This window comes from Chiloscyllium punctatum, chromosome 11 (assembly GCF_047496795.1).
Source record: "Chiloscyllium punctatum isolate Juve2018m chromosome 11, sChiPun1.3, whole genome shotgun sequence".
NCBI lineage: Eukaryota > Metazoa > Chordata > Chondrichthyes > Orectolobiformes > Hemiscylliidae > Chiloscyllium > Chiloscyllium punctatum.
The window spans coordinates 1,777,200-1,802,967 of record NC_092749.1 but is presented as its reverse complement, the minus strand read 5'-3'; the positions used below and the strand labels follow the sequence as shown (position 1 = coordinate 1,802,967).

Genomic DNA, 25,768 nt, shown 5'->3' with positions numbered 1-25,768 from the left:
TTAGATCCCAGGAGGGTAGACTATTGGCTTGGATAGAGAGTTGGCTGATATGGAAAATAGATAAATGGGTCCTTCTCTGGATGGCAAACTGTAAGTAGTGGCCTACTGCAGGGTTGAGTTCTTGGACCTCAACTATTTACAATCTAGATATATATGTGTTCTGCAAGCAGGGACAGAATGTAAACATAGCAAAGTTTTTGGATAATACTAAAACAGGTGGGAAAGCAGGCAGTGATGAAGAGGTAAAGAGTTTACAGTTGGATATTGATAAGCTTGGAGAGTGGGCCTGAATTTGGCAGATAGAGTTTAATCTGGATAAATGTGAGGTCATCCACTTTGGCCGGAACAATAAAAGGACAAATTAGTATTTAAATGGGAAGCAAATTCCAAATGTTTCAGTGCAGAGGGATTGGGGCATTTTTGCGCATGGATCACAAGAATATAATAAGAAAGACAAATGGAATTCTGGCATTTATTGCAAAAGAACTGGATTATAAAAGGAAAGAAAAGTTGTTACAATGATATAAGGTATTGTGAGACCACAGTTGGACTATTGTGTCCACTTCTGGTCTCCCCACTTGAGGAAGGATGTGGTGGCACAGGAAGCAGTTCAGAGGAGCTTCACCAGGTTGATTCCAGGGATGAAAGAGCAATCATATGAGGAGCAGTTGAATAGCCTGGGGTTGTACCCATGGAGTTCGGAAGAATGAAGGGAGACCTGATTGAAGTATATAGAATGCTAAAAGGGTTTGATAAGATGGACATTGATCAGATGCTCCCCCCTGTGGCTCAGTCTTGAGCAAGAGGTCACAGCTATAACAGTGAGAGGAGCTAGGTTCAAACCTGAGCTGAGGGGAAACTATTTCTCCCAGAGGGTTGTGAATCTGTGGAACTCACTGCCCCAGAGCGCAATAGGGACAGAATCAATCAACAAAATCAAGAAAGGAAGAGATGTGTTTCTGATGAAAAGTGGGCTATGGGGAGCAGGCAGGAAAGTGGAGTTGAGACCAAGATAAGTTCATCCATGATCATGTTAAATTGCGGAGTGGGCTCGAAGGGGTGAATTACCTACTCCCAGTCTTGATTCTGATGTTCATATATCAGCATATAATGCATCAGTCTCTGAAATTAATACCTATCCCTACACAGATCCCCAACAGGGTATGTCAATGTTTACTGAACAGCACTGCCAGAGCCCTTAGACAGATAGATCAGTGCTTAGTAAATTGCACTACCGGGATCGCAGACAGGATAGATTAGTATTTAGCAGACAGCACTGGTCAGATGTAAAACTGATTTGCAGGTCCTTCATCTCCCATACCCATAACGGTGCCTGGCCACATCTCTGCTGAGCCTCTCTGCGAGATATGCACCAATGCGGTCCAGCTTCTCTGGAGCAGACAGTGCATAAAATGTCAACTTCTCCATGTTGGCTTTCACCAACCCATCCTGTAAAGAATAAACAGGGTGAATCAGGACTAAATATAGTTAATTTCTCCAAAATCAAACACACAGCAAACCCGTGCTAGACCCTCAATGTAGCTGAAGCTAGGCCTAGACATGTTTAGCCTGGACCCTGACAGTCTCTCAATTCCATTCTAATTTCTAGTTTATTTCTTTGGTTGATCACATACTATATCAAAGTGTCTCATTAAAAATGCATGAGCTACAGACAGATGGAATGCAGAATAAAGCTCTCTCAATATTATCCCTGGGTTAGATACAGACTAAAGTTCCCTTTACACTGTCCCTATCAAACATTCCCAGGTAAGGAACAGCACAAGACTACATATAGATTAAAATTCCTTCGACACTGTCCCAATCAAACACTCCCAATATAGCCTGGGTTTAGGGACAGGGAAAACTTCCTCTACACTATCTCACTCAAGCATTCTCGGGGCAATTACAATAAGGGTAAGGTGCAAAGGTACAGGTAAAGATTAGGGAGTCATGGAAAAATGAATGAGGGAGAATAATGTTTAGTGAACTCTCTTGACCACAAGGTTCCATGATTGCATTGAGGAGAAAGTGAGGACAGTAGATACTGGAGATCAGAGTGGAGAGTGTGGTGCTGGAAGAGCACAGCTGGTCAGGCAGCATCTGAGGAGCAGGAAAATTGACATTTCAGGCATTACCCCTTCATCCACGACTGCATTGAGTAAAATTATCTGATTTCAGAGCAACAGTTTGGGCCTTACATAACTAATATCTAAACTCTGGATAGAAGCAGATTAAAAGATCAAAATTGATAGAAGATAATAACCTAAACAGATTCTCTCCTCATTGGACATCTTTGGGGATCAGTGTCTAATCCTGACATCTGAATCCATTTGGACAATGTATGGTGGTTGATGGGTGCTGATTTCAGGAGTTTATGGTTCTTCCATAAAGAGGGGAAGGGGACAGTAGCCAATTTGAAATGGGGAGAAAGCTTGTGAAATAAACTTGGAGATCATTGTAAACAGAAATCTTTGCCCTGACTTTCTGGGCGTACGACCTGCCCTGGACATTCTGAATCATGCACAACAAAAATCACAGTTAAATGCTTTAGTAAGCACTCTGCTCTGTTGCATCAAAGTAAGTGTAGAATTGATCATTCAATCTTACAAATCAGTACTCTAAATAAAGGGGCAGAAGTTTACCTCAGCATCTTCAGGGAAGATGTTGTCCACTAGTCTCTTATACCGTGGGCGAAGAGCTCCACAACAGCCACAGACACCTGACAGGAAGCACAAGCATTGGTGACCCAGTTAACAAAGCAATATGCAACGTCCTCAGGCAAAAATACTGCAGTAAAAACACAACAGGTGGTTTAAGGATTGTCTCTGGTCATAACATAATGTGACTTTTACAACAGAATAAAAACAATGTGAACATTGGCTACACAGTGGCTCATAAACAATGCAGTATCAGAATGATTGTAACAGCATTAGAAATCATTGAAAACATTTCCCCAATACAGCAGATTGATGCACGTAAACATTGATCCAACAGAAAGCCATTGAGGCTAAAACACTGAATGTTTTCAAGGAAAAGGTAGATATAGTTCTTTGGGCGAAAGGGACCAAAGAGTAGTGAGTTAGAAGCTCAGCTGTGATCATATTGAAGAGTAGAGCAGGGTCAAAGGGTCAAATGGTCTCCTATTTTCTATGTTGCTATGTTTAGTAGATTTGTCACTCAATAATAATGCCCTTTCCCATACATAGTCACCAACCTCTGGGAAATTCATTATCATCCTCCCTTCAAATCCACTTCCAGCACCAGGATGGAATGATACACAACTCAAAGCAATGGAAAACTACAGCACAGGACCAGATATAGAGTATAGCTCTTTTGACACTGTTACATCAAACTCTCCAAGGATAGGGACATCATGAGGTTCGATACAGAGTAAGGGACTTCTACACTGTCTTTCAAACACCTTCAAAAATTTGTAAATCATTACAATCTTTATAGCAGCTAATTTGTTGATTAGACATATCAATTCCCCCATTTAAAATAAAAACAGTAGCTCATTTAAAAGACTTTTTTATATTAATTTGTGGGATGTGGGTATTGCTGGTTTGTCAGCATCTATTGCGCGTCCCTAGCTGCCCTTGAGAAAGTGATGATGAGCTGCCTTCTTGAACCCCTGCAGTCCACCCACTGTGGGTTGACCCACAATGCCCTTCGGGAGGGAACTCCAGAATTTTTACCCAGCGACACTGAAGGAACAGAGATATATTTTCAAGTCAGGATGGTGAGTGGCTTGGAGGGGAACTTGAAGGTGGTGGATTCCCATGTATCTGCTATCCTTGCTCTTCTAGACAGAACTGGTTATGGGGTTTGGAAGGTGCTATCTGAGGATCTTTGAAGAATTTTCTCAGTGCATCTTGTAGATTGTTCCAAATTTTAAAATAAACTTCATTCATTGTATGCAGAGTCAATTACTTGAAATATTTTTGACAAGGGGATTGGATCAGTATTTGTAAATCAATAGTTTAGATTGGAAAGGATTGATAAAAGATATTTAGACTAACATCAGAACTAGAGTGAAGGCCTAAGTAATATCCTTTGCTGTAATTTGTGAGATTTTATGAAATCCAGTTTCTTATTGATTGTATTCTATGAACTGCATTCCACAACTCCGCCTAGCTTTCTGTGAAAACTCAACAAAACAATGGGCTCACATATAACTTGGATTTCCAATACTTGGAATGTTCACAGCTGCTCGCCTCTGTACCCTTTCAAGGGCGTCCTGTTGTCAGCAATTCTATTTCAAGAAACTGTATCAGCAGTTTCCAGCTGAACAAAGATGCTGTGTTTGCACTAAGATTGATGCTGCCTTCTCTGAGAAAGTAAAACAATTATTGGAGGTCACAATCTTGAAGTTCAAAGGTGACATTAGATGATCAGGGATAAAGTGCCATTGAAATGCACTTCTGCATTTGATTTGGAATTTTATTTTTAAAATGCAATAAATAGTTCCTAAATTTGATTGTGTAGTTTTGCTGCATTGTACTGTCCTCCACTGTGGCAGAGAGGTACAGAATTGAAGAGAGTACCTTGTTAGTTACAATTATAGCTGCACCACTCACTGAGCTCTTTACATCGTAGATTTCTAAAGCACAGAGGCAGATCAGTCCAAATCAGATATTAACTGTGAAGAATGGGCTATCCAGTTAGTTCCACTCCACTGTTCTGTTCCTAGAACTGTAATTTCTCCTTTTCAAGTAGAGTCTTTTGAAAGTTATTAAGACCACAAGACCATGACATGTATAAGTTGAAGTAGGCTATTTAGCCCATCGATACTGTTCCACAATTCAAAGAAATCAGGGCTAATCTGATCATCCTAAGCCTTCCCTATAACCCTTGATTCCCTTACTGATTAAAAATCTATCTCAGCCTTGAACATACTTAATAACCAATCCACGACACCACTCTGTGGTAAATATATTCCATAGAGTCACATGCCTCCGAGATAAGAAATTCTGTCTTGTCTCTGTATTAAGACCACAAAAATTAGGAAAAAGAGTAAGCTTGTTGAGCTTACTCCACCACTCAATAGGACCATGGTTGCTCCAGCATTCCCCACATCCACTTTCCTGCCCTTTCTCCATTACCCTTGATTCCTTATTGATTGAGAATCCATTTATCTCAGTCTTAAATATACACAAGGACTCTGTCCCCACTGCTCTCTGTGGCAAGGAGTTTCAAAAACTCACAACCTTCTGTGGGAACAAATTCTTCCTCATATCAGTCTTAAATCAGTACCTCAGACTATGCCCTCAGGTCCTTGACCCTCCCATTAAGGGAAACATCCATAATTAGGAGACCCCGCAGTCTGAGATTATGCCCTCTTGTCCCAGACTCTTCCATAAGTGGAAACAACACTCAGCATCGACCCTGTCAAACCCCTAAGAATTTGTATGTTTCAATATGGTCGCCTCTTATTCTTCTTAACTCCAAAAGATAGAAGACCAAATACTCAATGGCTTAACATGCCCAGGAACAATCTAGTGAACATTCCCAGGACTGCCTCCAATGTCAGTACTTCTTTCCTTAGATTAAGGGAACCAAAGCTGTTCACAGTATTCGAGTTCTTTTATTACACTGCAATTTGTACACCACTGTGCCTATTGTCTTCATGTGTCAGGAATTGCTGTGCTGCCTTGTGTGTTTTGCACTTCTTATGCACTTTACGTCGCTCTGTCTATGATCGTGTAGTTTGTGCTGTCCATGTAGCACCTTGGTCCTGGAGAAACGCTGTCTCATTTTTACTGCATCTGTTGCATATGGTAGAAATGACAAATAAAGCTACCTTCTGTGGGTAGCTCTTGACTTGCAAAGTTTTAGCAAGAACTCCCTCTTTTTATCATCCATTTCCTTTGAAATAGAGACCAACATTCTACTTGCCTTACTTATTATCTAGTTAATTTGTATGCCAGCATTTTGTGATTCATACACAAAGACTCCAATGAAGATCACTCTGTGCTGCTGCTTTCTGCAGTCATTCACTATTTAATTATTCAGCTACTCTGTTCTTCCTGCCAAACTGCATACCTCACATTTTCCTGTATTATATTCCATCTGTTAAGTTTTCACCCACTCAATTAATCTGTCTTTACCTGTCTGTATCATCAACATTTGGTCTCCCACCTATTTATGTGCCAGTTGCAAACCTAGCGATAGTACATTCACTTTCCTCATCCAAATTATTTCTATATATTCTAAATAATTGTGGCCTCAGCACTGTACCTTGTGGCACCCCATTAGTCACAGGTTCTAATCCTGAAAATGCCCCTCTTATCCCAATTCTCTGTTTTGTATTAGTTAGTTAATCCTCTGCCCATGCTCATATACTACCCCCAATCTCAAAGGCATTTGGAAATCAAAACATATTACATCTACAGGTCTTTAATTATCTTGCTTGTTACCTCCTCAAAGGATTCTAATAAATGTCAGATATGATTTCTCCTTTAATAAGATATGCTGATCCTGCGTGATTATATTATGGATTTCTAAATATAATTTTATTACATCCTTTATAATACACCCTAATATTCCCCTAATAACTGACACTAAACTGACAGGCCTACAGTTACCATTTTTTGTCCCCCTCCTTCTTTGAATGATGGAGTATCCAATCTTTTGGAACTTTTCCTGAATCAAAATATTATTGGAAGATTACTACTAGTATACAGTCGGTTCTGCTATAATGTACGTTTCTTCAACGCAAATTGGCTTTAACACAATTGAAGAATTTAGACTGTCATTTGTAGAATGTGAACTTTCCTTACCTATATTGTCTATCACACGATTCTGGCCGCATTGGTTTGGATGGTGTGGCTATTGCACGATTTTCGTATAATGCGAGATCACACAAGAACAGAACTATCATATTATATCATAACCGATTGTAGTTACTATCTCTGCAGCTATGCCCTCTAATATCCAAGGATGCAACTTCTCAGATCCATGACAGTTATCAGCTTTTAGCTCCATTAGTTTCCTTTTTTGCCTCTGGTGATAGCGATTACATTTATTTTCCAATCCTCATTTTAGCCCCTTCACATTTTAGTCTTTTTGAATGATTTTACTTCTTCTACTGTGGAGACTGATGAAAAGTACTTATTCAATTCCCCTGCCATTTCCTGGTTCCTGATTATTATTTCCCCATCCTCATTATCTAAGGACCTATGCTTACATTGGTCTCTTGCTTTCTTTCTTGATATTTAAAGCTCTTAATGTCAGTTTTGGTATGACTTGCTCATTTATCCTCAAACTTTACTTTCTCCCTGCAGTCACATCTACCAGTCCCTGATCATAGACTAAATTTGAATTATGTAATCTGAGGGCATGCTGCCTCCTGGAGCCAAGCGTCCAGGAAACTTTCCCCTCCCTAACTTGATGCAATGTTTGCAGTTTGGACTCCAGCTCCTCAATTGTGAACCGATATTCCTCATACTGCAAGAATTTAGTACAGATGTGATCATCATTGATTGCTTATATGACCAGCAGCTCCCATATGCTATAGCAACAACACATCATCTGTTGCTCCAAACTATCATATTTTATTTAATGTATTTATTAATTAATTACTCTAGTATCCCTGCTATTTATATTTGAAAAATCCACTGCTCTTTACACTTTGTAATAATTAACTTTATTACATCAATTTCAATCTTATATTTAACTTACATTATATCAGCTTCCATCGCCATTTCAAGCAGTAAATTCCCGATCACAATGTTACGAGGTTCTTTGGCCAATTATTTTCAATACATGTCTTCTGATAATTAAACAACCTGCCAATGCAAACAGCTTCCCCTCTTTACTCTATCAAATGATTTTGAAAGCTACTATTAAATGTTGCATCATCTCTTTGATCTACAGTAAACAATTGTTGCTTCTCCACAAAGCTGGATTCTTTCATCCCTGGTAGCATTACGGCAAGATATATGAAAAAGAAACCATGTTTGAAAAATCGACTGGAATATTTCAAGGATGTAACGGGTAAAATTAATTGGAGGGGAGTCCCCAGTGAATGTGGTTTACTTGGCTTTTTATAATCATTTGCAATGTAAAATTAAAGCGATGGGGGTTGTGGATTGATATTCATTGGGAACTGGCTGGCAGACAGAAAACATAGGAAAAGAATAAATGGGTCTTTTTCCGAATCACAGCCAGTGATCAGTGGGGTGCCACAGGATCAGTGCTTGGACTTCACCTATTCACAATATATATTACTTGTTTGAATGAGGGAACAAAACATGATATCTCCATTTGTAGATGACACAAAGCTGGATGGAGGAAAAAGTGTGAGGGGAATGCATAGATTCTTTAGTGGAATTGGACAAGTTGAGTGAGTGAGCAAATGCTTGGCAGGTGCAGTATAATGTGGGCAAATGTGAGGTTATCCACTTTGGCCATAAAAACAGGAAGGTGAATTATTATCTGAATGTGATAGATTGAGAAAGCAGGAGGTGCAACAGGTCCTGAATGCAATTATACACCATTCGCTAAAAGTAAGCATGTAGCTACAGCAGGCGCTGAAGAGGCAAATGGTATGTTTGACTTTATAGTGAGAGGATTTGAGTAGGGGAGCGGGAATGTCTTGCTGGAATCATAACTCCTGGGATGGCAGGATTGATGAAGAGAATTTGAATCAGTTCGGACAATATTCACTGGAGTTTAGAAGAATGAGGGTTGATCTCATAGAATCATATAAAATTCTAACAGGGAATCTCTTAGAAATTTGTAAAATTCTAACAAGACTAGACAGGGTAAATGCAGGAAGGATGTTTCTGATGACTGGGGAGCCCAGAACCAGGAGTCATAGAGTCACTGAGCACGGAAACAGACACTTCAGTCCAACTCATCCATGCTGAGTAACAGTCAAAGAATATGGGGTAGGCCATTTAGGACCAAGATGAGGAAAAATCTCTTCACCCAGACAATGATAAGCTTGTGGAATTCTTTGCCACTGAAACCAAGGGGATAAATTTAGTTCTTTGGGCTAGGGGGATCAAAGAGAAAGAGAAGAAAGCGTATTGATTAAAGGGTATTGTAAAATACTGAAAGTGTACTAAGTTGTTATCAGCCATGATCACACTGAGTAACAGAGGAGGCTCGAAAGGCAAAATGGCTTATTCCTGCTCATATTCCTGCACATTTTGGGTGGCATGGTGGCTCAGTGTTCAGCACTGCTGCCTCACATCACCAGGGTCCCAGGCTTGATTCCCGTCTTGGGTGACAGTCTATGTGAATTTTGCACATTCTCCCTGTGTCTGTGGGTTTCCTCCAGATGCTCTGGTTTCCTCCACAATCCAAAGATGTGCAGGTCAAGTGAATTGGTCATGCTAAATTGCCCACAGTGTTAGGTGCATTAGTCAGGGATAAATATAGGGTAGGAGACTGGGTCTGGGTGGGTTACTCTTCAGAGGGTCAGTGTGGATTTGTTGGGTCAAATAGCCTGTTTCGTGTTACTGTAAGGATCCTAATCTATGTTTTTTCTGAGTTTCCCCTGCATCAACTCTCTGATCTTAATATCACTATTACCGTGCCTTTCCTGATCAAAATGTAAAACTCCAACTGGGCTCTAACCAATTATTATAATAATTTTTTACTTACATTCTCTATAGCTCTATTTAAAACGTACAGGAACTTGTAGACAGCTTTCTCAACCTATTGTGTCACCTCCAAAGATTTTTGTTCATGCACTTTTAGGCTTCTCTGTTCCTACACTTCTTCTAACTGCACCTTTTAGTTCAAGTTGCTTCCCCACATTCTTTCTACCAAAATACATAATCACATCTCCTATTGTCTTCCCATATCACCCATCTGTACATTTTCTTCTGAAATCTGCTGCAATCCTTTACACTGTTTACCATATTTTTGAGTTTTCTGTCCAACTGCAAAGCTAATGCCTAAGTCAGTAACATAAGAATGTAAGAAATCAGAACAATTGTCCACACAGCTCCTAGGATGCTTCACTATTCAGAAAATTATGGTTAACCCTTGACCTAACTTTCATTTTCCTTCCCTATCCCCTCATAAATGATAAGAAATAGGAACAGGAGTCAGTTGTTTAGCCCATTAAGCCTGCATTTGATAAGATCATGACTGACAGATTGTGGCCTTATCTCAACCTAATTGCTTCTCCCCCTTAACCCTCAACTTCTGTGTCGATCAAAAACTTATCGAACTCAGATGAAATATATTCAACAATCGAGCTTCCACTGCTTTATGGGAAAGTTAATTCCTGAAACTAAAGGCCCTTTGAAAGAATTCCTCCTCATCTCCAGTTTAAATGGAAGATTATTTTGTTTCTAAAATGGCGACATCAGGTTCTAAATTCTTCAGAGGAAATATCATCCCAGCATCCATCCTGTCGAGTTCTCTGAGAATCTTATATGTTTCAATAAGGTCATCTCTTTTATTTTCTAAACTCAAATGAATATAGGCCCAGCCTATTCCCAGGAATGAGACAATAGACAATAGATGCAGTAGTAGGCCATTCTGCCCTTTGAGCCTACACCACCATTCAATATGATCATGGCTGATCATCCTTAATCAGTATCCTGTTCCTGCCTTATCTCCATTACCCTTGATTCCACTGTCCTTGGAGCTCTATCCAACTCTTTTTTAAATGAATCCAGAGACTGGGCCTCCACTGCCCTCTGGGGCAGAGCATTCCACACAGCCACCACTCTCTGGGTGAAGAAGTTTCTCCTCATCTCTGTCCTAAATGGTCTACCCCGTATTTTTAAGCAGTGTCCTCTGGTTCGGCACTCAACCATCAGTGGAAACATGTTTCCTGCCTCCAGAATATCCAATCCTTTAATAATCTTATATGTCTCAATCAGATCCCTCTCAGTCTTCTAAACACAAGGGTATACAAGCCCAGTCGCTCCAGTCTTTCAGCGTAAGGTAGTCCCGCCTTTCCAGGAATTGACCTCGTGAACCTACGCTGAACTCCCTCAATAGCCAGAATGTCTTTCCTCCAATTTGGAGACCAGAACTGCACACGATACTCCAGGTGTGGTCTCACCAGAGCCCTGTACAGCTGCAGAAGAACCTCTTTGCTTCTATACTCAATCCCTCTTATTATGAAGGCCAGCATGCTATTAGCCTTCTTCACTATCTGCTGTACCTGCATGCTTGCCTTCATTGACTGGTGGACAAGAACACCCAGATCTCTTTGTACTGCTCCTTCACCTAACTTGATTCCATTTAGGTAGTAATCTGCCTTCCTGTTCTTGCCACCAAAGTGGATAACCATACATTTATCCACATTAAACTGCATCTGCCATGCATCTGACCACTCACCTAACTTGTCCAGGTCACCCTGTAATCTCCTAACATCCTCCTCACATTTCACCTGCCAACCAGCTTTGTATCATCAGCAAATTTGCTAATATTATTACTAATACCATCTTCTATATCATTAATATATATTATAAAAAGCTGCAGTCCCAGCACTGATCCCTGTGATACCCCACTGGTCACTGCCTGCCATTCTGAAATGGAGCCGTTTATCAATGCTTTGTTTCCTGTCAGCCAACCAACTTTCAATCCAAGTTAGTACTTTGCCCCCAATACCATGCACCCTAATTTTGCTCACTAACCTCCTATGTGGGACTTTATCAAAAGCTTTCTGAAAGTCCAGGTACACTACATCTACTGGATCTCCCTCATCCATCTTCAGAGTTACATCCTCAAAAAATTCAAGAAGATTAGTCAAGCATGATTTCCCCTTCATAAATCCATGCTGACTCTGACCTATCCTGTTACTACTATCCAGATGTGTCGTAATTTCATCCTTTATAATAGATTCCAGCATCTTTCCCACCACTGAGGTCAGACTAACTGGTCTATAATTTCCTGCTTTATCTCTTGCTCCTTTCTTAAAAAGTGGTACAACATTAGCCACCCTTCAATCCGCAGGAACTGATCCCAAATCTATTGAACTCTGGAAAATAATCACCACGCATCCACGATTTCTCGAGCCACCTCCTTCAGTACCCTGGGATGTAGACCATCCGGCCCCGGGGACTTATCAACCTTCAGACCTAACAGTCTCTCCAACACCAATTCCTGGCAAATATAAATTCCCTTCAATTCAGGTCCTTCAGCCACTGCTATCTCAGGGAGATTGCTTGTGTCTTTCCCAGTGAATGCAGATCTGAAGTACCAATTCAATTCTTCTGCCATTTCTTTGTTCCCCGTAATATATTCCCCTGTTTCTGTCTTCAAGGACCCAATTTTAGTCTTAACCATTTTTTTGCCTTTCACATACCTAAAAAAACTTTTACTATCCTCCTTTATATTTTTGGCCAGTTTACCTACGTATCTCATTTTTTCTCTGCGTAAAAGCTTCCCAGTCCTCCGTTTTCCCACTTATCTTTGCTATGTTTTACTTTTTCTCTTTTAACTTTATATGTTTCTTAACTTCCCTCGTCAGCCCCGGCCACCCATGCCTCCTCCTAGAATCTTTTTTACCTTTTTGGAATGAACTGATCCTGCATCTTCTATATTATACACAGAAGTATCTGCCATTGTTCCTCCACTGTCATCCCTGCTAAGGTATTGCACCATTGAACTTTGGCCAGCTCCTCCCTCATAGCTCCATAGTTCCCTTTATTCAACTGAAATATTGTCACTTCCGATTGTACCCTCTCCTTCTCAAATTGCAGATTGAAGCTTATTGTATTATGGTCACGACTTCCCAATGGCTCTTTCACTTCGAGGTCCCTGATCAATTCTGGTTCGTTGCACAACACCAGATCCAGAATTGCCTTCTCCCTGGTCGGCTCCAGCACCAGCTGTTCTAAGAATCCATCTCGGAGGAACTCCACAAAGTCTCTTTCTTGAGGTCCAATACCATCCTGATTCTCCCAGTCTACCTGTATGTTGAAATCCCCCATAACAACTGTAGTAATATCTTTGCGACAGGCCAATTTCAGCTCCTGATTCAACTTACATCCGACATCCATACTACTGTTGGAGGGCCTGTAGATAACTCCCAAGAGGGTCTTTTTACCCTTAGAATTTCTCAGCTCTATCCATACTGACTCCACATCCCCTGATTCTAGGTCCCCCCGTGCAAGGGACTGAATATCATCCCTTACCAACATGGTCACCCCACCCCCTCTGCTCGTCAGTCTGTCCTTACGATAGCACATGTAGCCTTGAATATTCATTTCCCAGGCCCTGTCCACTTGAAGCCATGTCTCAGTTATCCCCACAATATCGTATCTGCCAATTTCCAAAAGAGCCTCAAGCTCATCCATCTTATTTCTGATGCTTCGTGCATTCATATATAGTATTTTTAATTTGTTACTGCCCTCACCCTTCCCATCAACTCCTATTCCACTCAACCTTACAGCATGATCCTTTTTTGAGTTTTCTGCCTCATTGATACAGTTGTCTTTCTTGACTTCCCTTGTTCTAACTTTCCCTTCAATTTCCTTCTTAAACATTCAGTCTGTCCCCTCCCCCCACTACTTAGTTTAAATGCAGCTGTGTTGCAGTAGCAAACCTGCCTACCAGAATGCTGGTCCCCAACCTATTAAGGTGCAAACCGTCTCTCTTGTAGAATTTATGCTTACCACAAAACATACCCCAGTGATACAAGAATTTAAATCCTTGCTTCCTGTACCAGTTCCCCAACCACACGTTCAAGTCCATTATCTCCCTGTTTCTGGCCTCACCAGCCCGAGGAACTGGAAGCAAACCGGAGATAACCACCCTGGACGTCCTGCTTTTCAGCCTTCTTCCTAGTTCTCCAAAGTCCCGCTGTAGTATGTTCCTCCTCTTCCAATCATTTGTGCCGACATGTACCACCACCTCTGGCTCTTCACCTTCGTCCTTGAGGATGTCCTGCACTCTTCTGTGATGTCTTTAACCCTGGCACCAGGAAGGTAACACACCATCCTTAAGTCCCACCTGCTGCCACAAAAACCCCGGTCAGTTCCTCTCACTATGGAGTCCCCTATTACCTCAGCTCTGTGCGATGTCCGACTCTTCCGCTCTGCCTCTGCACCAACTTTTGATTGACAGACCTGGCCGCCTCGCGGACTGGCAGTGTCATCTGTCTCTACTGTTTCCAAAAGATTCACCTTGTTCCTGACAGGTACTTCCCCCGGGGTCTCTGGCACCTGTCTCCTCTCTGCCTTCCTCATCGTCTGCTCTCTTCTGCTCTCTTCTGGTATGGTCGGTGTAATAACCTCACTGAAGGTCCTGTCCAGAAAGATCTCATTCTCTCGGATGAGCCTAAGGTCCTCGAGTTCTGTCTTCAGTGCTGCAGTATGCTCTGTCAGTAGCTGAACGTGCACACACTTTCAACACTTATCCAAGCCAGAGACACCAGAGTCGTTGACCTCCCACATCAAGCACGTAGCACACTGAACCAGCTTGGCAGTCATGTCTTCACCCTCTTCAACTGTGGCGTAATCACTTCACTCAACCTCCTTGTCAACCTCCTTGAGCCTGGTGAATCGTCTCTGAATTGCATCCAATGCAAGTACATCCTTGTGCACAACACTTTATACCACAGAATTCTGCATTCTCTCTTCCTCCCCCCTCACCACTGTCCAAGGCCTCAGCGGTGACTTCCACATCCATCAGTTTTACTTGCACTTCCACACATATCATTTACTGCATCCAATGCTCCCGTTGCAATCTCCTCTATGTTGGGGAGACAGGACGCCTACTTGAAGAATGCTTCAGAGAACTCTCTGGGACACCCACACCAACCAACCCCACCATCCCGTGGCCAAACACTTCAACTCACCCTCCCAAACCGCCAAGGACATGCAGGTCCTGAGCCTCGTTTATCGCCACACCTTAACCACCCGAGGACACCTGGAGGAAGAATGCCTCATCTTACGCCTTGAGACTCTCCAACCCCATGGTATCGATGTGGATTTCACCAGTTTCCTCGTTCCCCTCTCCCCACCTTATCTCAGATCCAATCTTGGAACTCAGCACAGCCCTCATGACCTGTCCTACCTGTCCATCTTCCTTCCCACCTATCCGCTCCACCCTCCTCTCTGACCTATCACCATTACCCCCACCTTCATCTACCTAGCACACTCTCAGCTACCTTCCCTCCAGCTCCATCCCTCCTCCCATTTATTTTTCCACCCCCTTGGCTCACAAGCCTCATTCCTGATGAAGGGCCTTTGCCCGAAACGTTGATTCTCCTGCTAATTGGGTCTTGCCTGACCTGCTGTGCTTTTCCAGTACCACACTCTTAACCTGTTTCTCCACAAATACTGCCAGACCTGCCAAGAGTTTCAGCAATTTCTGTTCTTGTTTGAAATAATATGCCACTTTTCTATTCTTTTTGTCAAAATGGAAAACCTCATATTTTCCCAAAATAAACTCCACCTTCCAAACATTTTTTCCACTCACTTACCTTTCAACGCAAGGAGTATCAGAAATAAGGTGGGTGAACTTAAGGCGTGGATCGGTACCTGGGACTACGATGTTGTGGCCATCACGGGAACATGGATAGATGAGGGACAGGAATGGATGTTGGAGGTTCCTGGTTACAGATGTTTCAGTAAGATTAGGGAGTGGTCGAAGGCAGAGAGTGGTGGTAGATGGTAAATATTCAGCCTGGAGCCGAGTTACAAGTGGAGTTCCGCAGGGATCAGTTCTGGGTCCTCTGCTGTTTGTAATTTTTATTAATGACTTAGATGAGGGAGTCGAAGGGTGGGTCAGTAAATTTGCAGATGATACGAAGATAGGTGGAGTTGTGGACAGTGAGGAGGGCTGTTGTCGGCTGCAGAGGGACTTAGATATGATGCAGAGCTGGGCTGAGGAGTGGCAGATGGAGTTCAACCCTGCCAAGTGTGAGGTTGTCCATTTTGGAAGAACAAATAAGAATGCGGAATACAGGGTTAATGGTAGGGTTCTTAGTCAGGTGGAGGAACAGAGGGATCTTGGGGTCTATGTTCATAGATCTTTGAAGGTTGCCACTCAGGTGGATAGAGTTTGTAAGAAGGCCTATGGAGTATTATCGTTCATTAGCAGAGGGATTGAATTCAAGAGTCGTGAAGTGATGTTGCAGCTGTACAGGACTTTGGTTAGGCCACAGTTGGAGTACTGTGTGCAGTTCTGGTCGCCTCACTTTAGGAAAGATGTGGAAGCTTTGGAGAGGGTGCAGAGAAGATTTCCCAGGATGTTGCCTGGAATGGAGAGTAGGTCGTACGAGGATAGGTTGAGAGTTCTCGGCCTTTTCTCGTTGGAACGGCGAAGGATGAGGGGTGACTTGATAGAGGTTTATAAGATGATCAGAGGAATAGATAGAGTAGACAGTCAGAAACTTTTTCCCCGGGTACAACAGAGTGTTACAAGGGGACATAAATTTAAGGTGAAGGGTGGAAGGTATAGGGGAGATGTCAGGGGTGGGTTCTTTACCCAGAGAGTGGTGGGGACATGGAATGCGCTGCCCGTGGGAGTGGTAGAGTCAGAATCATTGGCGACCTTTAAGCGGCATTTGGATAGGTACATGGATGGGTGCTTAATCTCGGTTAGAAGTTCGGCACAACATCGTGGGCCGAAGGGCCTGTTCTGTGCTGTATTGTTCTATGTTCTTTACACTTAAATGCCTTTTCAGACTCTTTGTATCACCATCCCTGCAACACAACCATCACCCCCACTTGCTTTCCTATCTATCAATGCATCATTAACAAATTTAACTACAGTATAGTCTGCTCCTGCATCCAAGTTAGTAGCATAATTTGTCAGTTGTTCAGGTCACAGTACTATCTCTGGTAGCACTTCACTTGTTAGTTTACCATGCTGAAAATGATCAATTTATCACAACGCTGTTTTCTATTACTTGGATAATCCTTTGGCATGATACTTTATCACTCTCACCAATATGAGCTCTTGCATTGTTCAGTAATCTTTTCTGTGGGATCTAAGCAAATGTCTTTTGGAAATTCAAATACGCCACAACTACTAGTTCCTTTTCATTCACCCTACCTGTTCGATTGTCAAAGAACTCTGACAAATTTGTCAGATATGGTTTTACTTTTAGAAAACCGTATTGACATGGTTTGATTGTATTATGATTTTCATAATATTTGTCTGTAGCTTTTAGAATGGATTCAAGCATTTTCCCAAAGACTGATGTTAGACTAACTGATCCACTGCTTCCTGCTTTTGGTTTATTCTTCAATATATTTTCAAATCTGTTGGGCCCTTTCCAGAATATGGGGAATTTTGTCATGTATCCACCATCACTGCAGCAATTTCTTTAAGAGTTGGGATATCATGTTAAGGTTGTACAGGACTTGAGGCCTCTTCTGGAGTGCTGTATCTAGTTCTGGCCACCCTGTTATAGGAAAGACATTATTCAGCTGGACAGGGTTCAGAAAAGATTGGCAAGTATGTTGTCAGGAATGGAGGATTTGAATTATAAAAATTGGCTGGTTAGGTGGGACTTTATTCACTGGAGTGTAGGAGGTTGAGGGGGGACCTTATACAGGTTTATAAAAATCATGATCTGATTTGATTTATTGTAGTCACATGTACCTAAGGACAGTGAAAAGCTTTGTTTTGTGAGCAGTACAGGCAGATCATAGCAAACAAGAACATACGGATCAAAGGGTGCTTAGACAGAGTGGTGCATACAGGTTACAACAAGATGTATGCAAAGCAAGATCAGCATTATCTGAATTTAGACTATCCATTCAGTAGTCTCATGACAGCAGGGAATAAGTTATTCTTGAACCTTTTGGGGTGTGTTCAAGCTTCTGTATCTTCTGCTTAAACAGATGCGGTTGTAGGAGAGTATTACCAGGTGGGAGGGGTCTTTGAAGATGTTGTCAGCCTTTCCACAGAACGAGAGGTGTAAATGGAGTCCATGGATTGGGTGTTGATATGCAAGATCGTCTGGGCAGTTGCTGTACCAGGCCATTATGCACCCAGCTAACATGCTTACTATTGTGCACCTGTAAAAGTTGGTGGGGGTCCTTATAGACACGCCAAATATCTTAAGCTACTTGAGGGAGAAAAGGCATTGTTGTGTTGTCTTGTGGCCAGGACAGGTTGTCAGTTATCATCACTCCTAGGAACGTGATGCTCTTGACTCTCTTCACCTCAGCTCCATTGATGTAGATGGGGTGCAACCTCGTCCCTTCTTCCTGAAGTCAATGATCAGTTCTTTTGTTTTGCAGACATTGCAAGAGACGTTGTTATTACTGCACTACAACACCAAGCCCTCTATCTCCTCCTTGTATTCTGACTCATCGTTATTTGATATCTGTCCTACCACGGTGGTTTTGTTAGCAAATTTGTAGATGGCAGTTGTTCAGAATTTGGCTACACAGTCTTAGGTGTACAGTGAGTATGGTAGGGTGTTAAGAACACATCCCTGGGGGGCCTCAGTACTGAGAGTTATCAGTTGCTTATCTTAACTGAGGGACATAGATAAGGTGAATAGCAAGAGTCTTTTCCCTGGAGTGAGGGATGTTTTTAAAGTGAGAGGAGAAAGATTTAAAAAAGACATGAGGGCAACCTTTTTCCACAGACAGTGGTTCATGGATGGAATGAACAGAGGAAGTAATGGATGCAGGTACACTTACAGCATTTTAAAAACATTTGGCTAAGTACTTGAATAGGAAATCTTTGGGGGATATGGGCCAGGTGCAGGCAGGTGGGACTAGTTTAGTTTGGGATGATGGTCAGTATGGACTGGTTGTACTCAAGGGCCTTTCTTCAAGTTATATGATGCTATCAGACCCCAGGATGCTTGCTATCAAGTCCAGGAGACAACTTTAAGTCCATTTGTTTTCTGCATATTGTTTTCTCCTCCCTTTTACTTCTTGCTTTGCTCCAACTTTTTGGGATGTTTTCAATGACTTCTACAAGTACAAAGTACTTATTCAGGCTGATTAGATTCCCTACAGTGTGGAAACAGGCCTTCGGCCCAACAAGTCCACACCGACCCTCCGAAGAGTAACCCACCCAGACCCATTTCCCTCTGACTAATGCACCTAACACTACGGGCAATTTAGCATGGCCAATTCACCTGACCTGCACATCTTTGGATTGTGGGAGGAAACCGGAGCACCCAGACAGTCACCCGAGGCTGGAATCAAACCTGGCTCCCTGGTGCTGTGAGGCAGCAGTGCTAACCACTGTGCCACCGTGCCGCCCCACTCTGCCATTTCCTTTTTGCCCATTTTTAATTACCACATTCTACCCTCTCGGAGACAAGGCCTACTCAACTACTCACTTTCTTTTCATATATTTGTAAAAGCTTTTACTTTTTGTTACTTATTCAAGGAATGGGGCTACACTGGTTTGGGCAACATTTATTCCCGAATTGAGAAAATGGAGTTAAGCTGTTCTCTTGAACTCCTATAGTCCGGGGGAGAGATGCTGGTGCCCCCAGAGACTTTCAGGATTTTTATAAAAAGGCAGTGAATGAACAGTCATACATTTCAAGTCTAGATGGTAAGTGGCTTGGAGGGGAACTTGGTGGTGTTCTCATTCATTTGTAGCCCTGGCCCTTCTAGGTGGTTGAGGTCACTGTTTTAGGAAGTGTGGTTGGAGGAGCCTTGGTGAATTACTACAATGCATCTTGTAACTGATACACACTGCTGCTACTGAGCGCTGATGGTGAAAGTGTGAACAGTGAATAAGGTAGCTAGGATACCAACTAGGAGAAAGTGAGGACTGCTGATGTTGGAGATCAGAGCCGAAAAATGTGTTGCTGGAAAAGCGCAGCAGGTCAGGCAGCATCCAAGGAGCAGGAGAATCGACGTTTCGGGCATAAGTCTGAAAAAGGGCTTAGGCCCGAAATGTCGATTCTCCTGCTCCTTGGATGCTGCCTGACCTGCTGCGCTTTTCCAGCAACACGTTTTTTGTCTAGGATACCTATCAAGCTGCTTTGTCCTTAATTTATTGAGCTCATCAAGTTTTTCTGAAGGTGTCTGATAATGCTTGTTAGTTTTCCCTCTTGTTTTTGTCATCCTTTCCTTATTTTTAAAGTTTTTTGTAATCTTCTGGCCTACAAATAAGTTTTGTATCATTAGACATCTTTTCTTTCAAATTAATACTACCCTTACCCTCCATATTAGCTTCAGATTCATCACGGAATGACAGAATTCCAACATTGTGGAAACAATGTTGTAGTTTCATTATTTTTTCATTGCTGTTAATTACCAAATTCTCTATTTTTTACCCTGTAACAACACTTAGAGTATCTGACTCTAAGTGTTCTATACCTAAGATGACACCCAAGGGCAACATTACAAACTTTTCACTGCACTCATTGAGTGCAGGTGACAATAAAAGTTATTCAAAATCTATCAATCTGAGAGTCAAATATACTGAACAATGTCTTTTAAATGTGTCTTTAACTGCTCACGACTTCAGCATTTAATATGTAATCCCTCCTCCATACATTTCCCAGACTCGGGGTGGTTTTCTGAAAAAAGGTATAATGGGATCACTCAAATCTTTATAGATTAGTTGCTGGTTGATTTGTTTTGGCTGAACCAATGTTTGGTGTTTAACTTGCTTTGTTCAAATTACTGAGTTGATATGGGGTGGAGTGGCAGGTGCCGTAGGACCATGACAGCAAATCTTCTGCGCAAACTAGTTTCTCTAAACATGCTTAGGATGTAGTGAGTGCGGAAGAATGAACAGAAGTTATGCACAGCAGCACAAGACATTAGAAGACAAAACAGGACAAATGGAACTCCCAGTAGAATTCCTAAACTGCCCAGCTCTATTTAACCTCAACAACAAATAACAAATGAGTTATACACAAAAATAAAGCAAAGAACTGCAGATGTTGAAACAAAAATAGACATTTCTGGAGAAACACAGTAGGTCTGGCAGTATCTGTGGAGAGAAAGCAGAGTTAAAGTTCAAGTCCAGTGACCCTGCTTCAGAACTCAATAAATGAGTCATCTATGTTAGAATGAAGACAGGATCATTATAGAGTCCCGAATAGCATGGAGTAGACGAGAAATGCAACAGAATCGTGCAGGAAGTCCAGCGAGGCTCATTTCAATGCTGGGAACAACTCGCTGCATCTTTTCCAGGTATCAAGTTAAGATTCTTATTATGCTGTGGCAAGTTACCTTTAATGGGGCAATTATTGCTTGTTGATGACCTTAATATCTGCAGTTTCAGCTCATTAATATGCAGCTTTCTATTTCACTATTTGCCATGGAGAAATCTAGATCCTGAGAATTCTTAGAGACAAAAAAAACTGCTGATGCTGGAATCCAAAGCAGACAAGCAGGAAGCTGGAGAAACACAGCAAGCCAGGCAGCATCATGAGGTGGAGAAGTCAACATTTCAGATATAACCGATCATCTGGGTTATACCCAAAACATCGACTTCTCCACTTCCTGATGCTGCTTGGCTTGCTGTGCTCTTCTAGCCTCCTGCTTGTCTGCTGAGAATTCTTGACATGAAGCTCAAAACAAATACCTGGTGACCAGCTCACTGCTGTCTGCCAAGAGCCTTCATGTTGGTCAACACACAACCATGCCATAGAAACATTTAAGCAAACAAATTGGGAGGAATAAGTCATTCGGTTCTTTGAACCAGCTCTGCCATTGGATATGATCATGAATGATCATTCAACTTGGTACCCTGTTCCCAAACCCCTGCTGATACTTTGATCTCATTAGCCCAAGAACTATATCTAACTCTTTCTTTAAAAGATTCAACATTTTGGTTTCAGGATAGGTTTGCTCGCTGAGCTGGGAAGTTCATTTTCAGACGGATCGTCACTATAATGAGGTAACATCTTCAGTGAGCCTCGTGACAAAGCACTGCTAGTGTTTCCTGCTTTCGATTAATATGTTTTGGTTTTCCTGGGTTTCCTTGGGTTGGTGATGTCATTTCCTGTGGTGACATTATTTCCTTTGGTAATGTCATTTCCTGTTTTTTTCTCAGGGGGTGGTAAACGGGGTCCAAGTCAATGTGTTTGTTGTTTAGAGTTCCGGTTGGAATGCCATGCTTCTAGGAATTCTCTTGCGTGGCTCTGTTTGGCTTGTCCTAGGACGACCTGGATGTCCGTCAACCAGAAGCACAACCTGAGTTAAAAAACTTCTCAAAACCTGCTAATTTTGGCCTCAAACACATTCTGGGACAGATAGTTTCACATGCTCACCACTTCCTGCGCAAAGATGAAACTTCTCCCCAACTAAATGGCCTAACTTGCTAAAATGGCCTTTACTCTTCACAAACATTGTTATCTAACATACGCCAGTGTCTAAGAGCCCTCATGGCACATCTCTGATCCACTGGCAGGGCACTTTTGTACTTTAATGTTATTATAATGCTGCAGCAAGGACATTTTGCACTCAGGGACATGCATCTAGCTCATGGACTGGTCCAAGTTAAACCTTTGGGCACTTTGCTCACTATTTTAATTCTCACTCTCTTTAAGCTTGCCTGGATTCTCACAGTATCCCTGTCTTGCCTTGCCCTCTGCCACAGATACCAGATTCACAGCATCACTGTATTGTCTTCCACCAGACACAAAGCCAGTCCTCAATCATGCCAAAGGAGACACTCTCTGGTCAAGGGCTCTCTGCACAGTAAATTGAAGTCAGCCTCTGATATCAATCCTGGCTTGGACATGATCAATCAGCTGCTCAGATCTGTCAGAATCAGGATTCTCTCTTCATAAGGGATAAGGATCCAAATGCTGTGTGGCCCTCGCTTGACTCAGTCTGCCTTATTGGGGCTGCTTTACTCCTGAAATGTGAGAAAGGGAGTTATTAACAGAGATGAAAATTGTTGGCTCAGCTGCTATGTTTGGTGCAGATGGTAAGGTATGCTAAGTAAGTGAGTAGGCAGTGCTGACAGCATGCAGGGTTGGGGGTGTAAGTTGTTGTGGTGGGTGAGAATGAATGAGGGAAGGTGTTGCAGACAACAGGGATAGAGTATGAGTCTTGGTGAAGGTGGGTATAGTAGCAGAGACTGAGTGAGGTATCAGAGGGAAGATGGCCATTGACTTTCTTCCAATATTTGCAATTCATCAGCTGGCTGAGACTGTATTGATCAAGGTCTGGTGTCATGGCCTCTTTTGCATGTCCTAGTGGAAAAGGTTACCACCCGGTCCTTTTGTTCATAAAGCAAGGTACCAACTATCCTTTCTCTATCATATCTGGGATAAATGTCAGGAACTGCACAGAACTAACAGTTCTGGTACAGATGCACAATTTTATTTAGAAGAAGGCACCATTGCCAGGGATAGCTTTTTTTATGTTTGTCTTTTTTTTAAATTCATCATGACATGTGGGTCTCACTGGCTAGGCCAGCATTTATTGTCTATCATTAGTAGCCCATTGAGAAGGTGGTGGTGAGCTGCCTTCTTGAACTGCTGCAGTCCATGTTCTGTAGTGCACCCACAATACCATTACGGAGGGAGTTCCAGGATTTTGAACCAGCGACGGTGAAGAAATGATAAAATACTTCCAAGTTGGGTGAGTGGCTTGGAGGGGAATTTGCAGGAATGGTTCCCATCTATTTACTGCCTTTGTCGTTCCAGATGGAAATGGTGGTGGGTTTGAAAGGTGCTGTTTAAGGAGCATTGATGAACTTCTGCAGTGCACTTTGTGGTTGGTGCAACTGCTGCTACGGTGACAGTGGCAGGTTGATCTAGGTACTGTGAGTGTAGAATGAGGCTAGAATTGGCCGTGAGGGCACTTAGCAGTGGGATAGGGAGTTAAGGCAGTGGGTTTGGTAAGGTAGGGTGAAAGGGAGACTTGTCGAAAGTCTCCCTGAAACTCAACAAAACTGACAGAGCCAAAACAATTCAGCCCATTAACATTGACTCTGCCACCAGTTGGCTACAATAATAAGACATTAAACGTTGGAATTTACAATCAAATTCATAAATGAAACAATGCCAGATTTCATAAAAATTAATTATCCTTGAGCCAACACCTCACTCAATTGACCATTCTTCAGACCTCAACCTAGAGATGAAGCGGGCTTGTCGAGTGTGCACTGTATCACAGATTAGCCTAAATATAGCCCTCACCTACACACTTTTCATGATTCTCTGGATAGTGTTCAGGACCAGTAGCCCTCACAGAGGACACCTGAGTAAACCATGATAGCCCTCAAGCCCATGCTGGCTCAAATCAACTAGACCTGGTTCATCTCAATGCTGGGTTTGTGAGGAATCTGTTACTGCAGCTCTGACTTAGAGCACTAACACTGTGCTGCCAACTGTATACATATGATGTAATTCAGCAGACATGAGCCATTGCAGCTACCATACAAACAGATTGTAAAAATACTTCAAATACAGCATTCATCATAAAACTTAATAGATTGGAGCTCTACAAAACAAGAATAATATTTCATTCAACAAACAATATGATTATCAAAAGGCTTTTTAAATATACTGGCTTATTTTTCAGTTTTGTTTTATTAACATCAGGTCTGCATTCTCAAAAGATTAATAGTTCAAACCTTACCGTACATCTTAGAACAGATTATACCATCTCTCCCTCATTTCCAGGCATCTGAAAGAATTTAATCTTTCCAAGAAATGATAGATACAGTTTATCCTAACTCCTGTATGACGCTAGCAATGGTCTTGATGAATTCTCAATGACAGACATACAGAGACATTTCATTCACTACAGTCAACAAGGGATGAATGAAGGAGGAATCATTGATCCAGTGGTATTCCTTTCTTCCTCTCTGGGGACGAGTGTATTAAGACTCTCAGTCCTTGATACAATGCTTCGGCTCTGCATGCATTACATCAGCAGCTTTTTCTTGGCAGAGACACAGCTTATTAGATTTGGGGGGGGGGGGGGGGGGGGTAGGTGGTGAATTCTCAGTGCAGTTAAAACATATTTCACAAAGGGAATTAACAGAGAAGAATGCCATTAATCAAATCCGTAGCAGTGACATTGTCGCCTGTTTTATCCATAAAATATCTTCCACCATTTATCCAAAATCTGGTCTGATTGCCTTGCACTGTGGATGATAGAGACTGTCTAATGCTGTTATTTACAGTAAACGACAGTCCCCTCCACTGTCACGATCATACTCTCTAATGTATGAGAGACTATGAGCGAATGAGGAAGTTAAGAGGCAGCTGTCAGCAGGACAGAGATTTCAAAATACTTGTTATGTTTAAATACTTACCATTTCCAACATGGTGGTCAGCGATTCCACAGCAGTCCATGAGAAATACAACTATGTATGCTCATTGGCATTCCAATAAATCTGAGGGTTGAGTTTCACTTGACAAAGAAGAAAGCACTTTTAAAAAGGATGAAAGGCAAGAAACCACAGCGCTGATCTTTCTCGATGTCTGCAATGCTGCTATTGTACTGTCTGTCAGAAGGAGATTTCTGGATTCAACAGAGCAGGGAGCAGAGCTTTATATTTCCAGCCTTCTCCCTCCGCCTTCTTCTTTCTCCCTTCAAGGGCGTTATGATACCAGTGACACACTTAGACCAATTTCCAATCCTTTCACTCTCATAGATGCACAAATAATAGCTTTCAGTGCTCTATGGAAACGTAAGATGCATCACAATCTTTCAGTGACACAAACTCCAATCTGGAACAACAACAATTAGTTTTTAACCATTTAATTTTACATCAGAGATTGTGAAGTATAGACAGTACTGATTCAATTAAATGTAAAATGTAAAAAGCAACTCAACATATACACAATAAAACAGTCTCCACTGCTGCACCATTTAAGTGTAAATTATCAATCAATAACTTTAAAGGAAAAACAGCAAAATAAAGCAATGATTAACCA

The 25,768-nt window shown here is 42.0% G+C and overlaps 1 protein-coding gene across 3 annotated transcripts in view; it reads right to left on the bottom strand.

Moving 5' to 3' along the window:
* LOC140482671 (protein EFR3 homolog B-like) overlaps positions 1–25,517 on the bottom strand; it is a 207,068-nt gene extending 181,551 nt beyond the window's left edge. Inside the window, exons 1-3 of one of the 3 annotated variants that reach the window (XM_072580177.1) lie at positions 25,144–25,517; positions 2,643–2,719; positions 1,322–1,449 (exon numbers count right to left, since the gene is read on the bottom strand). In XM_072580177.1, coding sequence (XP_072436278.1) covers positions 1,322–1,449; positions 2,643–2,719; positions 25,144–25,183 — 245 coding nt within the window. In that variant the 5' untranslated portion in view covers positions 25,184–25,517. Of the gene's footprint in view, positions 1–1,321; positions 1,450–2,642; positions 2,720–24,461; positions 24,728–25,143 lie in introns of those variants that run through there. The other 2 variants (XM_072580178.1, XM_072580179.1) reach the window with 2 other exon arrangements.
* Between the last annotated feature and the right edge of the window lie 251 nt (positions 25,518–25,768).